This window comes from Stegodyphus dumicola, chromosome 5 (genome assembly GCF_044657685.1).
Source record: "Stegodyphus dumicola isolate Sdum_Otavi_A_Nest chromosome 5, ASM4465768v1".
Taxonomy (NCBI): domain Eukaryota; kingdom Metazoa; phylum Arthropoda; class Arachnida; order Araneae; family Eresidae; genus Stegodyphus; species Stegodyphus dumicola.
In genome coordinates this window covers 148,447,534-148,463,317 of record NC_140772.1, presented here as the reverse complement: position 1 = coordinate 148,463,317, position 15,784 = coordinate 148,447,534, and the positions used below count along the sequence as shown (strand labels likewise).

Below are 15,784 nucleotides of genomic sequence, written 5' to 3'. Positions count from 1 at the left end.
TCTAGATGAAGGGTGGTTGTAATGTAATAGCTCTTTGGTGTATAGAAGATAAAGAGGTAAAAATGGACACGGAGTCAAATCCTGTGCCATCATTGTTAAGATTATAAATATAAATTTTAAATTATTGATATGAATTTTGATTATTTTGTTGAAAACAAAATGTAAATACTAATTTAATGGGAGATTTTAAGAAAAAGTTAAAAAAATATTTAAAAGTTAAATCTTACTAAATGCTTAAGAATTACTGTAAAATGTTGGATATGTTGGAGAATTTCATTCATATATTTTGAAAATTTTAGATTTAAGTTCGAATATTAAATTAATTTGTATTTTTTTCACATTTGTCATAGAAGTTTTATTCAAAAATATGAGAGACAACGACGGGGGGAACGACGTGGCATGCTATGAACTGGAAGTTGATCTGTCAGCAATATCCTTATCTTCAGAGCAGATGTTTTTATTTTATTCGGCTTATAATTCCTTACTAAATGTAGCGTTTCATCTCGATGTACTCCATCTTTGATATGATTTGAATCAAATTCCTCGTCGTTATAAATATCACTTCAAATAGTTTTCTGGTTGCATTATATTTTTAATTTTATAATTTCTGCATGCCATCTTACCAGATTTAAACTGATGATCTATAATCCGGAAAAACCGATAATCTGGAATCGCCGAAGTCCCGACGAGTCCGGATTAAAGACTTTTGACTGTACTAAGATTTGACTTTCAAAAAACCTCGCATTGCATTAGTATTTACATTTCATTTCCTAGGAGATAAATGAAATTAATAATAATAATAAAAAAATATGTGTCTGTATACAGTGAATGCTCGTTAGTTTGAACTCAAAGGTTCTCAGAAAAGAGTTTGAATATTAAGAGAAAGCATATTAAGAGAAATTAAGAGATTTTAAAGCATATTAAGAGAAAATATAACTTTAAAAGTGTATCACTGAAAAAAAAAAAAAAAAAAATCTCCTAGTTATATAACCTAGAAAATATATTATACAATGCTATCTGAAACTAAATATATTATAAAGCAATAAAGACTTACTTTAATCATAAAATGAAGCAGAAGATATGCAGTAAAAAGTAAACTTTAATTTAAAATATTAATTACACTTTTGAGGAAAACTGTAAAATGGATATTTTGGTTTTTGTTTATTATGTTTACATTTTACAGCCATCTTCTTGATTTTAAGTAAACATTTCATTTTCAGAGGAAGGTACAATCTGAATAAATGCTTTCAGAGTTCTTATGAGTCCATTATGGCTCGATCATTAGGACGCTTAACAGTCTGTGCATTCTCTGAATCCGATAAGTTCTTCTTTTTCATATTCCCAGGCAGTTTTTATTATGACATCGTAGCTCAGTTTTTCACAGACTTCCAGGTCACCCTTACATAATCAGAAAAAGTAACATTATAACATTTAAATTTTTTTAATTCAGGAAAAGCTGTATCAATATTGTCACATTCTTCGATATGATAGTTCTATTTGGCATGCATAGAGTACCATGGTGGTCATTAGAAAATTCTATTATGAGAAAGAGAGTTCAGAGAAAGAAAGTTCAAGAGAAAAAAGAATGCAGAAAGAAGGTTCCAGAGAATTTCTAGCAATAATATATGCAATTTGTATAAGTGAAAATATTGTGATTTGAGGAAAAAATACAATCAAATGCTCCTTGAGGCCAAATATGAGTTGTCACAGATGTTTCTTTTAGATATTAATAATGGGAATGTGTGCAAAAAATTTTTTGTATATGGTGTTTAAGAAACTTTTATGAAGATTGAGATGACGACACATACTCATATGTCTGGTGGCTATTATCTTTGCATGGTTCTGGAACTCCACTCTTCTTTGGAAATCACGAGAGCTGGACGTATAAACACCTCATCTGTTACGGTTCCTCCATCATGCATCTGATCGATATGTCGTCGCCATAGCTGACCATTTACATTTATGGTGTAATGAAGCTGCTCATCCTTTACCGTTTAGCCTGCCCATTACTAGATGGTTTGAATGATGCTGTAGTTTTGTGTTTAATTCCGTTACTTCATAGAAATACAGGGGTTGGACAAAAATATGGAAACACCTTTAAAAAAAACATGTTTCTCTGCTTAATATGGTGTAGGAAACCCGCTGGCATCCAAAACAGCTTGCAGTCTTCTCGGAAAGGATAAATACAGTTCCTGTATGTTTGCCAAGGGAATATTATACCATTCTTCCTGCAAAACGGTGGCAAGTTCAGATAACAATGTTGGCGGTGGATAACGAGAACGCACTTTCCGTTCCAATGTAGACCAAAAAGGTTCGATAATATTCAGGTCTGGTGACTGTGGTGGCCAGGGGAGATGGGACAACTCATCCTCGTGCTCAGAAAACCAGTCCTGGACAATGTGAGCAGTGTGAACAGGGGCTTTGTCGTCTTGGAAGACACCCTCACCATCGGGGAACAAAGTTTGTACCATGGAATGAACTTGATCGGCCAAAATGTTCGCATAAGTCTTGGCAGTCATGTGCCCTGACACAGTTATCATGGGGCTAGCAGAGAACCACGATATGGCTGCCCAAACCATAACAGAAACCCCGCCATGTTTCACTCTTGGCAACAAACAGTCTGTATTATAGGCTTGAGATGGCGTTCTCCAGACGTAAACTCGGCCAGAAGTGGGAAACAATGTGAAAGAAGACTCGTCAGACCATATTACTCGCTTCCACTGCTCTATAGTCCAGGCTTTATGACTTAAACACCACCTTTTCCTGTTACGGACATTAGCATCACTGATGAGTGGCTTCTCAATTGCAGCACAGCCAGCAATTCCCTGTTTATGAAGCTCCCTTCTAATTGTTTTGGTACTCACAGGGTTCGGTAACACAACATTCATTTCAACAGTAACTTTTGCAGCTGTGGTTTTCTTATTTTTCGTCACAACTGCCCTTAATGATTGTCTGTCACGATCACTCAGGACACGCTTTCGTCCGTGCTGTGATTTAGCAGATGATGTTTTTCCGCTTTTCAAATATGCGGAATAAATCTTCGATACAGTACCTCTTGAAACACTAAACACCTCGGCTACCTTGCTTACGGAAGCACCTACCATACGTGCTCCAACAATTTGCCCACGTTCGAAGTCTGTTAACTCTGACATAATGCAATGACAACCTCACATAACAGTACTCCGACAACAACTGAACTGTTTAGCACATTTACGAAGTTGTATAGGTGTCATCAGAGTCAAAAACGTCAGCGCCACCTACATATTTCATTAAAATCAATCTTTCTTTTCAAACATGCATTTCACAAGGTGTTTCCATATTTTTGTCCATCCACTGTATCTTAAACTCATGTGAAGGTTATCACTTACTAACAATATTGGTAATCCAAATCATGCAAAAAAAGTCCCGTAAACATTCTATTGTTTTGAAAGTCGAGCTTGATTTCATTGGATAGGTTTCTAGCCATTTTGAGTGAGCATCGACGATTTTCAAAAACATATGCTCAAAAATAGGTTCTGCATAATCAATATGAATACATTCCTTTGGAGCGCTCGGGTACTCCCAATGATGAACATTTATGTTGATGCGTAACTATATTTGGGTTTACTGCCACCGAGTAGTTGGCACACAGTCGTATAGAGCTGTCCGGCTTAATTACTGGTACTACCGATGTTGCCCATTCCAACGTTTCAACCTTTTCAATTATACCCCCTTTTACCTAGTGATCAATTTCTTCATCTATCCGGTCCTTTAACACACTTGGTACTTGCGTAGCTCCACAAAGTTTTGGTGAAACATTTGGTTTCAATTCAAGTTGAACCTCATAAATTTTTTTATCTCTCCTAATTTTGCCAAAAATCTCTTTATATTGTTCCAATAATTTATTTAAACTCCTCTTTTGAGAGACGAAATTTGACTTTATTGAGGACTAATCTAAATTTATTTCTGAAAGCCGTTCTCTACCAAATATTGTATCAAGGTTTTCTTTAACAATGTAAAGATTTAAGTTTTTATTTTGACCTTTATATTCTACCTTAACTGTAGTAAATCCTAAAGGTATAAGTTTTTCTCCGTTATATGTTTTAAATACCAGACTTCAGTGTCTGCGCATACCATTCGACGCCGTTTACAGTAGAGTGGTATGTCCGCAAGACGTCCATTGCTTCGTCTACCCTTGACGCTGAACCACAGACGTCTCCGCCGCCAATGTTGCGATGAAAGAAGGATGTAGATGGCAGAATGGAATGAAAATGTCTTTACTGACAAGTCACGCTTCTGTCTGCAACACCATGATGGTCGGATTCGAGTCTGGAGACACCATGGAGAGAGGATGCTGAACAGCTGCGTTATGCACCGCCACACTGGTCCTGCACCGGTATTATGGTATGGGGCGGTATTGGATATCAGTCTCGCACTCCTCTAGTATGCATTGCCGGTACTTTAAACAGCCAGTGCTACATCTCTGATGTGTTGGAGCCAGTTGTCTTTCCTTACCTTCAGGGCTTGCCCACAGCCATATTTCAACAGGATAATGCGCGACCACACGTGGCACGCATTGTTCAAGGGTTCTTCGTTAATCGCCAGATTGAATTGCTTCCCTGGCCGGCTCGCTCACCGGATCTTTTGCCGATAGAAAACATGCGGTCCATGGTTGCTGAACGATTGACCCAGATTACATCCCAAGCTGCCAGCCACAACAGATCAACATTGGCAACGTGTGGAAGCTGCTTGATCTGCTGTACCTCAAGAACACATCCAAAATCTCTTTGAATCAATGCCGAGGCGCATGGCAGCTGTGATCTCCAACAGTGGCGGCTACTCTGGCTATTGATTCTGGAAGGAACCACACTTCACAGATGTCTATAAATTTAATCATTTGATACTTGGTCAACATGTTATCTACTAAATAAATTTTGTTGTGATATCTCTTGTCTTTCGTAGTGTTGCAATTTGGGTGGTCAGCAGTGTATTTGCACTATATTTAACATTATTTAAACTATATTTTTTTAAATAACTTAAATTCTAAGTTACGATTATTTAAGATTTCATCATTGTTTTTCCTTAATCATTTAGTATGTAAGTGAGAGTAATTATGAAAGTGGTTATTATCAATATATAACAATAATAGTAGGTTTTAAGTAAATAAAACTAAATCAGACATAAAAAAAAAAAAATCTGAAATGTTTCAGATTTTAAATTACATCCAAAGGGGGCGTTTTTTTAACGTTTTGAGTGTTATCTTTATTTATTAAATATCATGTTCTTTGCACTTAAACCATAAAATTCAGTTCAAGAGCAATATCGCAAAATAATGTTAAATTAAGCATATCTTTAGAATTTCCGATATACACAGTCTCGCGAGCTGGAGATAAAAGTATTTTTTTTCTATATAACGTTGCCATTTCTCGCTTTTAAAGGAGTTTGTAAATCAAAAATTCGTTAAAGTTTTACAAAATATAAAATCTATAATAAAACAAATTCCAAATTTGGGATTTCAGATGCCCATATTCGCAGTAGGATTTCGTCATTCAAAATTCGATAGCTCTATGTACCATTGTTTTATCACAATGCGAGAAATAGACAATCGTTTATGCAGATTTTTCATTATTTAATTTCTTCAAATATAATGCAGGACTCTAACATTTTGTGGCTACAGTTTGAAAAGTGAACCGACGTTTATGAGTCCGACGCAAAATCGCAAAACGAAAACAATAGTCCTTCAGGGACAAAGCCTCTTTGGACTAATAAAAGTAAAACTATATATGTGGGGGGGGGGAAAGACCATTTCTGATTATAACGGCATTATAGCATTTATTTCTGTTAAATCTCGGAGACAATGAAAATTGCCTGTTATGATAAATTAGGAAGTGTAAGGTAACATAATCAGTATTTTACCTGAACTCAAGTATAAATTTATTTCATTTCATAGTAAAAACTATAACCATTAACTTCGATATCTCCAAGACATCCAAATGAAAAACTGTATAAAGTAGTTAATGAATGTGATAAAAAATATTTCATACAAAAATATACCTAAATCTAATAACCAAAAAATTCTTCCCATATTCATGTCTAAAATGAAATGATAACCTAACAAACAACATACATGACAGCACTATTTAAGAAAAAACATGAACTAGCTGTGTTTGAAAGTATAAATAGCAGAAGGAAGGTAATAGAACTAAAATTTCAAATTAATAAAAAATTATTTGTATTTTGTAAATAGTAAGCAATTAAAAGTGCAATAATTATGAATTGCAGTATTTACTAGTAATGCTGATGTATTTACTAGTAATGTTTCTTAATACTATTTCTTTTGATCATATGTAAATGTATTTACATATTTTTAGTTTCTTAATTTTAGAATAGTGGTAGATTACAATGATCATTTCATGCACTTTTTATAATCAATAACTTTCCTTTTGATACTGTACAGAAAGGATTTAAATAATATAGTATATTATTTAAATTATTTATGTAAGTATTAAGCTAAGTATGTTAAAATAAGCTCTTCATTAAATAGCACACGACGAAACTTTTTGTCTCTGCTTATTATGATTTCTTTGTTATCACAAGCACAAAAAATGTAAGCGAAGAAAATAGAATATTCTTAAACTTAATAAAGAATAAAACTTAATTTCCAACATTCATTAATTGAAATAATCTGATAGACATACATAACGGCAATATTTAAAAAAGTGCAAATTACACAGTGTTTGGAAGCATAGATACCAAACGACAAGTAATAAGATGCAATTTGCAATCAATAAAAAATATTTAGTGTTTTAATATTACACAATTAAATATTACATAATTATAGATTGCGATTTTTCATAGTAATGCTAATGTTTTTTTAACACTATTTTTTCGATCATATGTGGAAAGTCTGACCACTAACCTGCCATTAAGAATGCGATAACCGATTAATATGATTTTTTAAAATATATAAAATGCATAACTTAATAACTTACTTTATAGATTAGTTTCATTTTTAAATATTTTGCTATAATATTTATAAAAAATATTTTAAGTATTAATTATTTTAACAAAATTTTAAGTTTTATTTTTAAATATTTTGCTATAATATTTATAAAAAATATTTTAAGTATTAATTATTTTAACAAAATTTTAAGTTTTATTTTTAAATATTTTGCTATAATATTTATCAAAAATATTTTAAGTATTAATTGTTTTAACAAAATTTTAAACAATTATTTAGCATGTATTTTTAGTACTAATTAAATTTAATAATTCAAGTTTTTATTAAATTCATATTTCATTAGATGAATCTACCTTAGATTAATATATTTAGACGAAATAAAGTAATTACATTGCAAAATAAATCTTATGCAGACTTCAGAATCTTGAAAGGGCAGATTTAGTCTCTTTACATTCTAAAAGTAACGCTGATGAACTATGTAAAAGATGCTAAAACGACCACGTCTAAAAGCGGTCATATCATGACGTTTCAGCGGCTTTGACAAATTGCCAAGATGCAACGGCAAATATTCTTCATCTTCTGTACATTGTAAAGACGTCGTAAAAGTTACCACGACCAGTTTGCAGTCTCTCAGGCCAGTTTGTCACATCTTTGCTATGTCACGTGCTGCCTTAGTTAAAGGACAACTAGGGAATAGGGGACCCAATCGCAAATCTTGGTGGTGGAGAATCATCATCCATCACCTTTTTTTTAGTTCAAGCGCCACTGTAGAGATATTAGGTTATTTTGATGTAGGAAACATGAAAAATGAGCATTGCCTTTGCCGGGACTTGAACTTTGGACCTCTCAAATACACGCCGAATGTGCTGACCATTACACCACAAAGGCCATGCTAAGAAGGCGGGAGAAATACCTTATAATGTTTACTGGAAATGCATGCATGTGCCTCTTTACGCAGAAGATGATTTTGACACACAAAATAATAAATACGGCGTGTTGGTTCTCCCTTAAATGAGGAAAAAGAATTTTTTTTGGTCAAATTTTTAGTTCGAATTAAGTGATAGAAATTAAGTTCGAAATAATGAGATATTTTTAGCATTAATTCCAATACTAGTTTTCGGGGCCCTTTGGATTAGTTCAAATTAACGAATGTCCACTGTATATATATGTATGTATGTAATTATTATTTATGTAGCCATATGGTTAGGAACAAAATGTTGATTGTAAGAGATAAAAAATTATAAAATGTTGTCTTAGAAGTTGTTCTAAATTATTAAATTTAACAGTTGAGGACATTTAAACTGAAATTAAATGTTTTTGAAGCCAGACTTTAAATAAAACTTCTATTCAAAAAAGTTTAAAAAAATTTTTTTTTGGGGGGGGGCAAATTGGTTGTGTAGTTGTTGCAGTTAGCATCATATTTTTTAAAAATGAATATCCATCACTTCATTTTTGAATGGAAAAAATATGATCATAAATCAAGTTAACAAAGCTATTTCGTGTTTACCAAAAATTCTGCTTCAATCATTTTACATGCGTGCATACTTAGTAATGTTAACATTGAAAAGTTTAAAATTATTTTTGTATATTTGACAAATTCTTGTAAAATACCTGAAATTTATTTCAGTTCTCCCAGATATTAATTAATATAGTTATTATCATTACTATTTATTAATGTTTAATGCATTTTTATATGGTATATATTAGTATGATCATTTAATGACATGTTTAAAAGTAAAACTTTTTAATGCATTAGTGATGATGCAAAAGATAATCTACAAGAAGAGCAAGAGATAGATAATGCCATAAAAGAAGCAGAGGAACTAGAATTGTCAATGCTTCAAGAAGCAAAGAAAAAGAAAAAGAAAATTTTAAAAGAACGTAGGAAATTGAATGAGAGATTAAATTTGAAAATGATAATAAAAGATGATGAGCCTATTATCCAAGAAGACAGAGAACTGTTCAGGCTTTCTCAAATTAAAAACAAAGTGGTAAGTTATTCCTGTGAAAAGAATTACTGTAGAGCTAAAATCTGCAGTGAAACTCTTGATCTTAACATTTTCAGCTTTTGTATTTTCTTCATTTAATTTACAGTACTTGGCACTTTTTAAAATAATTTTCATCCCAAAACCATTTGAGTTTATTAAGCGGCTGAGTTTAATAGTTTATTTGTCTATTACAAATCGTGATACCAGTTTTAAACTTTTCGAGCAAGCAAATTAATTTATTAATTCTTCCAGAAAAATAATTAAAAATTAATACTAAAATTAAACTATTTATGCAGTTTTAAAATTTTTTATAAAAATATTTTTATAATTATATTCGTGAGTTTTATCTCTGATGAACAACTATGCTGCCTGTGTTGTTGTCATATTGTTGCTCTTTTCTTTTCTGACACCAGTTCGTACAGGGTTTGTGAGGATTTGGAATGAATAATTAGAATACTACTTGATGAAGTATCAAAACACACTTTATTGCCCAGTATTGTCAGGACAGCTCCAAAAACACGTTTTTATAGTCGTCGATGAACTACTATAAACACGCTGACATGATCAGCTACATAGCCTTCACACTGTTAGGCAATAACGGTGGAGACAGCTTCCTGCAAAAAGCACCCGACTCTGCTTTCCGGAGTACAGCTCGCGACTCTGCTTGGTCATTCTTGGAACTCCACATACTCTCGAGACTCTCCACGCTACAACTCGCAATGCACTCGACGACACACGAGCACAGCTCCCGACTCTTCGCTTCAGTCGTTCCCGAAGCTCAACATGGTCTCTCGATGATACACTAACTGCGATACACTAAGAGACTCCTTCGGTGCACTCGACAACCCACTCGGCACTCGCTGCTCAGCTGTCAACTCAATCGACTCCACAGGGATTGACTCGCTAGACGAGACACCAACATGATACTAACCATCCTCTGGACAATGCAGTCATGTACACTCTAGGCGAGGCACACACTCTCGATACTGACTGACTGCGGACCAGCAGGGTTTATATTGCTTTCGGCTTGTGTTCAAGAACATTCTGGGCTAAACCAGTAAGAATTCGTTCCAGAAGGTTCTCCATCCGTCCATGGTACATCGCCAATTTTGTCGCCAAATGTGGCAACCCTGCTTTCCCGTGCCATTTTATGGCAATCCTAAAACTGCTTTGCGGGGAAGCCATCTTACTGCGCCTAGACATTTTGTAACAATATTATTCAAAAACAGTTTTTTTGATGGTTCACAATTTCATAAAATCCTGATAGCTTTTTCGATCAGCAACTTTCAGTTAAAGAATTCGTAGTGCTTTTCTAGATTCGATTGATGATGTCACGTCTTCACTTTTTTCTATATCACTTTTGCTGTGAGTTTCTGCAGTTATTTTAATGCTTTCATTGTCAGTTTTTATACATGTTGTCTCAGTATTGTTGTAAATTGATGCATATTCTAAAAATGAATCTTCATAACTTCCCTTACTTATGTCTATAGTTTGTAGTTCCTCCGAGGCTTCTTCTACATAAAAGGGTCATTTTTGAAAACAGTTTTTAACAGTAAATATTTAAGAGAATACCCCCTGCATTGATTATAATTTCCATGGCCTTTAGCAGAGATACCGACTTATTTGTCTCCTTCAAAGAGCTTGCCTTCTCACAAAATTCAATTCTATTTATCATTTAATGAATATCTTTCCGTAAAAAAATTTCAAAGCATTTATGATAGATACCCTTAGATTAGGGTTGAATGTTAGAAGTTGGTATGTGCTGAAAGACCCACTAATATATTTTAGCAAGAGGTCAGAATTGTGTGTGCTGCACAGTTATTTAATTAGTAAAGCTATTTTAATATTTTTGAGTTGACTGCCCTATTTCAAATGAAAAGAAGAACTCTCTCTGATTGAGAAGGAACGCTCCCTGATTTACAGTATCTTTAGAAGATTGTTTTTGTTAACCTTAAAATATGTTTTTGTTAACCTTAAAATAAGAAAATTCTGCTTTTCTGAAGCCCAGTTTGAACAAAGAACTCTGAAAATAGTGTCTCACTGGTGCAGACCATAGGAGTATATTAGTTAAAACCATTTTATTGAAAAATTACATACCTAAACGATAAAGGCGTTAAATGAATGAACTACAGAAAGCTTTGATATGTACAACAAATATATTCTGACACTGAAGAATCGGTGTTTTGCCGACCTAGGTTTAATAAATGGTAGTTTTTCTGTTGATTAGTATGTATAAGGGCGAGTCAAATGAAAGTGAGCCAACCCCTCCTCAGCAAGAATGGTTCGGTCCATCATCTGCGGCGCATGCCCGTAGCACAGAGACAGCCTTCATTTACGAAAGTGGAGCGAAAGTGTGAGGTTAAAGTTCTTTAAGGCGCTCTTACACTGGGTTGAAGACGGTAGCGTGACATAATGGACGCTCCAAAAGAGGAACGGCGTGGTGTGGTCAGGTTTTTGACAGCTGAAGGTGTTTCCCAACATGAAATTAGTCGCCGTATGACTGCTGTGTACGGTGAACATTGCATTGCATTGGCCACTGTGAAGCGTTGGAGCAAACGGTTCAGAGAAGGACGTGAAAGTTGCAAAGACGATCCAAGACCGGGCCAAAGCCACCTTGCAATCACCCCCGACACAATTGCACAGGTTGATGAGCTGATTAGACAAGAATGGAGGATAAGCATCGATGAACTGGCAGAGCATGTGAACATCAGTCACAGTTCGGTTCACACCATAATTCATGATCATCTCGGTTATCGGCTTTTGTGTGCTCAATGGATGCCCAAGATTTTGAACGACCGCCAGAAGACGGAGAGGTTCGGCGCTGCTTTGATTCATCTCATCCGGTATCACAATGAGGGTGACGACTTCTTGTCTGCAATTGTGACCGGAGACGAATCATGGTGCCACCACTACGAACCTGAAACACGCCGGCAAAGCTGGAAACATTTGAATTCACCACCCCCGAAGAAAGCAAAGGCTGTCATTTCCTCGGGAAAGGTGCTTTTGACTTTTTTTTCGATCGTCAGGGGCCATTATTGATTGAATTTGCTAAACGTGGAGAGACTATCAATAGTTCACGATATTGTGCAACGCTGGATCGGCTGCGTGTCGCAATCAAGAACAAACGACCTGGAAGATTGACGAAGGGTGTGATCTTGCTACACGACAATGCTCGCCCCACGTCGCTGATGTGGTTAAGACTGGCAAAGTTCAAGTGGGACACGCTGCAACATCCTCCATACAGCCCAGATTTGTCGCCATGCGACTTTCACATTTTCGGGAAACTGAAAAAACATCTCAAGGGTACCAGATTCGTGTCGGACGCCGCCGTGAAGGAGTCGGTTACAGACTTTTTGAATCGACAGCCCAAGGAGTTTTATGAGACGGGGATCACGCGGCTCATTTGTCAATGGGATAAATGTCTCAATGTTCATGGAGACTACCTTTAAATAAAGTACACTGTTTGTCATATATCCGCATTGGCTCACTTTCATTTGACTCGCCCTTGTATTTGTTTTGGTACCTGGAAATTTAAGCACAATAAACAGCTGAGTTTATTAACCAATGAGCTTAATAAACAGCGCAATAAGTACTGTAATAATTTGGAGCCCTCAAAACTTGCGTATTCTAAGAGCATTCTAAATTATCTTTCTGCTTCCAGCTTTAACTAAGAAAATTACTTATTTAATATGATATTTTGTGCATAATATTATAAACTGAAGAAGACTGGCTGTTCAAACATTCAGGCTACCTAGGACCATTTGCAGAAGCCAAAGTTTGCTGCCTCCCAACGGGTTACGCATATTGGGTGCTTGGCAGGTGCATACAAAACTTGGAAAGATTTTTTATTTGCACCTCTTTTCAGCACTTGTCTTAGTTATTGTACAATTGTTTTCAAAATCCTGGAGTAAATTATTAGTTTCCTTGTAATTGGTATATACAGAAAATAAATTACAGTATGTATGTCAAACTTAATATAAAGAGCAAAATTATTTTAATAAACTTGTGCCAATAATTAATATTTTATTATTTCTTAATTTTAAATCAATATGCAAGATTGATCCTTAATTACATGAACTAAATCCTTGTCGTATCTTTTTTTTTTTTTTGGAACTTCTTGGTTCTATTTTATATCTTTTTTTTCAATAAAATTATGAGTGTTTTACGTACAACATTTTCCTAATTTTTTATCCATGTTTTAATATAACAGTTGTAACTAATATAAAATTTAAAATATTTGTATTAAAGGAATTAAATAAAATTGAGGATGAAGACAATCTAGAGTTCAGCCTTGAACCTCCTCAACCTGAGGCAGATGATATACTTCAACCTGGTTATCGAAGTACATTTAAGCCATACAATCGGTATGCTAAAGAAAATTTAGATGATGTAGAAGAAAAGTCTGACAACCCAGAAAGTATTTATTCCAGTGATGATGATTTAAGCAGTGAAATTGAATTCGAAAGGTAATACTAAAATTCCGCGATTTTTCAGTTTTTTTTCCAGAATTAAAGAATGTTATTAATTTTCTCATATAAATAGGAAACTAATGCAGCTTTGATATCAAATGTGGCAAAGTATTTCTCTTTTGAGCTTTCAGTTAATTTTAAAATGGGAGGAGTACTTATATTATATTCAGTTAATATACTTTTGTTTAAATCAGTTAAATTCATAGGTTAAAAATTATAAAAGTTGTGTCTATTTATATATTTGATCCTTTTTTTGTTTGTTTTGTTTTGTATATTGTGTAGCGATGATGATGTACAGAGTGACAATGAAGTAACTGAAAACCTATTAGAGGGGGAAAAAAATCCACTTGTTGTTGATTTAGTGGAAAGACCAGATAGAGTAAATGATACTGTTGAAAGGTGGTTTGATAAAGAAGAATTTGCTGATACTCGAGAAGACAGTGATCTTGAATTGGATATACTTGCAGAAACATATGAGAAGAAGTCAAAACTAAACATAGGTATGTATTAAATAATGCTTATCTGTAAAGGATAAATTCATATTTTTTTATTTGTAATTCCAGTTTTCTGTAATTTGTTTTATTTAGAATTATATTTGCAAAGGTCACATCTTGTATAATAAATGATATAATAGTAATTTAGAAATAATGCATAATATAATTGTAATGGATGTTAGGACTGTTTAATTTTTAGTGATTGTGATAGATTTAAAAAGGGAAATGATTATCTGCACCCCCACAAAAGGACATCAATCCATAGGTGATGAAAGTTTGAACTACTTTTATGGTTTACATGTACTGTTCAAATTTTATGATAAAAATTAGAAAACAATGTATGACTGATGAAACATAAAGCCTACAGATGCTGTTCAGCAAAACAACAATTACTGCATGTATGTGACACTATTTTGAAATATACATTGTAGGATTCAAAAGTGCCCGGACTGAGTCTAAAACATAAAATTTTTTTGCAGTAGTGCAACTACGAGAACACCTTCTTCTCCTTTTCTAAAAGTGGTTTGTTCCAAATCACGTGCTCGAAACCTCGCGGCGACAGTGCTTTTTCTAGGCAGGTACATTTAGTAACCAGCGATAGAATGAAATGGCGCCATTTGAGCAGATAATCAATAAAAAATTTTGTATTCACTTGGGAAAGAGTGCTATGAAAACTTTTGAAATGTTGAAGCATGTGTATGGAAGTGGAGCGTTATCGAGAACACAGGCTTTTGAGTGCCATCGTCGTTTCAGAGAAGTTAAAGAAAGTGCTGAAGATGACGAACGCTGTGGCTGTCCCGTGACTTTGCGCACCAAAGAAAACGTCAAAACAGTGTCTGTGGCGGTACATGCGAACAGGCAGCAAATAATTTGGCAATTAGCAAAATCAGTTGGGATATCAGAGGTCACATGTCAGCGAATACTGACTAAGGATCTTAATATCATAGTGTGCATCAACACGTCGTTCCTCGCATGTTAAATGTAGACCAAAAGGGAATTTGAATGGAATTGTCACTAGACTTAATCTCGGCTGTTGACAAAGATCCTTCCCTACTTGGCAGAATTGTTACTGGAGATGAGAAATCCTGTTTTTTTTTTTTTTTTTTTTTTTTTTTTTTTGTACGACCCGCAAACCAAGAGACCATTGGCAACATGGAAATCTCCACGGAAGCAGAAATTCCACCAAGATCGCTCTAAAGGAAAGGTTATGCTAGAGGTATTCTTTGATATCCAGGGCATTGTGCATCTGGAATTTATTCCCGAAGCATGCACTGTGAAAAAAAAGAACTCTACGTCGAAATCCTGCGTTGTTTGCGTGAGTTGATCCGGAAGAAGAGACCAAAAATGTGGGGTGAGCAGTCATGCATGCTGTTGCATTACAAAGCTTCTGTTCACTGATCCCTACTCGTCAATGACTTTCTTGCAAAAATGAAAGCAACTGTTTTGCCTCATCCTCCTTACTCACCTGATCTGACACTTTGTGATTTCTTCCTATTTCCTGAACTGGCAAGATGCTTTCAGGGTTGTCGATGTCAAATTTCAGATGAAGTTAAATATGCATCACAGGCTGAATTAAAGGACATGGCCAAAAATGGGTTTCAGACAGGCTTCGATGAACTTTATAGGCACTGGCAAAAGTGTGTTGTTGCACAAGGGTTTTGTTTCGAAGGAAGATATGTTTCTGCAGTTTAATTCATAATATTTTTTACGTTATAGAGTCAGTCCGGAAACTTTTGAATCCTTATATTCCAATTAATGATTTCCTACTCTGTTAATTACTAAGATGTTCATTAGAGGTTGAATAGCTAAGATAATCAAACACTGACATTTTTATCCATGGGAGAAATTTTAATAGTAAAAGGGCTTACAAATATTTTTATAATTTTATTATTT

At 34.5% G+C, this 15,784-nt stretch overlaps 1 protein-coding gene across 3 annotated transcripts in view; it reads left to right on the top strand.

The window, feature by feature from the left end:
• Positions 1-15,784, top strand: part of LOC118194616 (pre-rRNA 2'-O-ribose RNA methyltransferase FTSJ3) — a 108,225-nt gene that overhangs the window by 64,933 nt on the left and 27,508 nt on the right. For all 3 annotated transcript variants that reach the window (XM_085817192.1, XM_085817191.1, XM_085817190.1), the window contains exons 9-11: positions 8,697-8,931; positions 13,177-13,394; positions 13,680-13,897. In XM_085817192.1, coding sequence (XP_085673318.1) covers positions 8,697-8,931; positions 13,177-13,394; positions 13,680-13,897 — 671 coding nt within the window. The remainder of the gene's footprint in view (positions 1-8,696; positions 8,932-13,176; positions 13,395-13,679; positions 13,898-15,784) is intronic.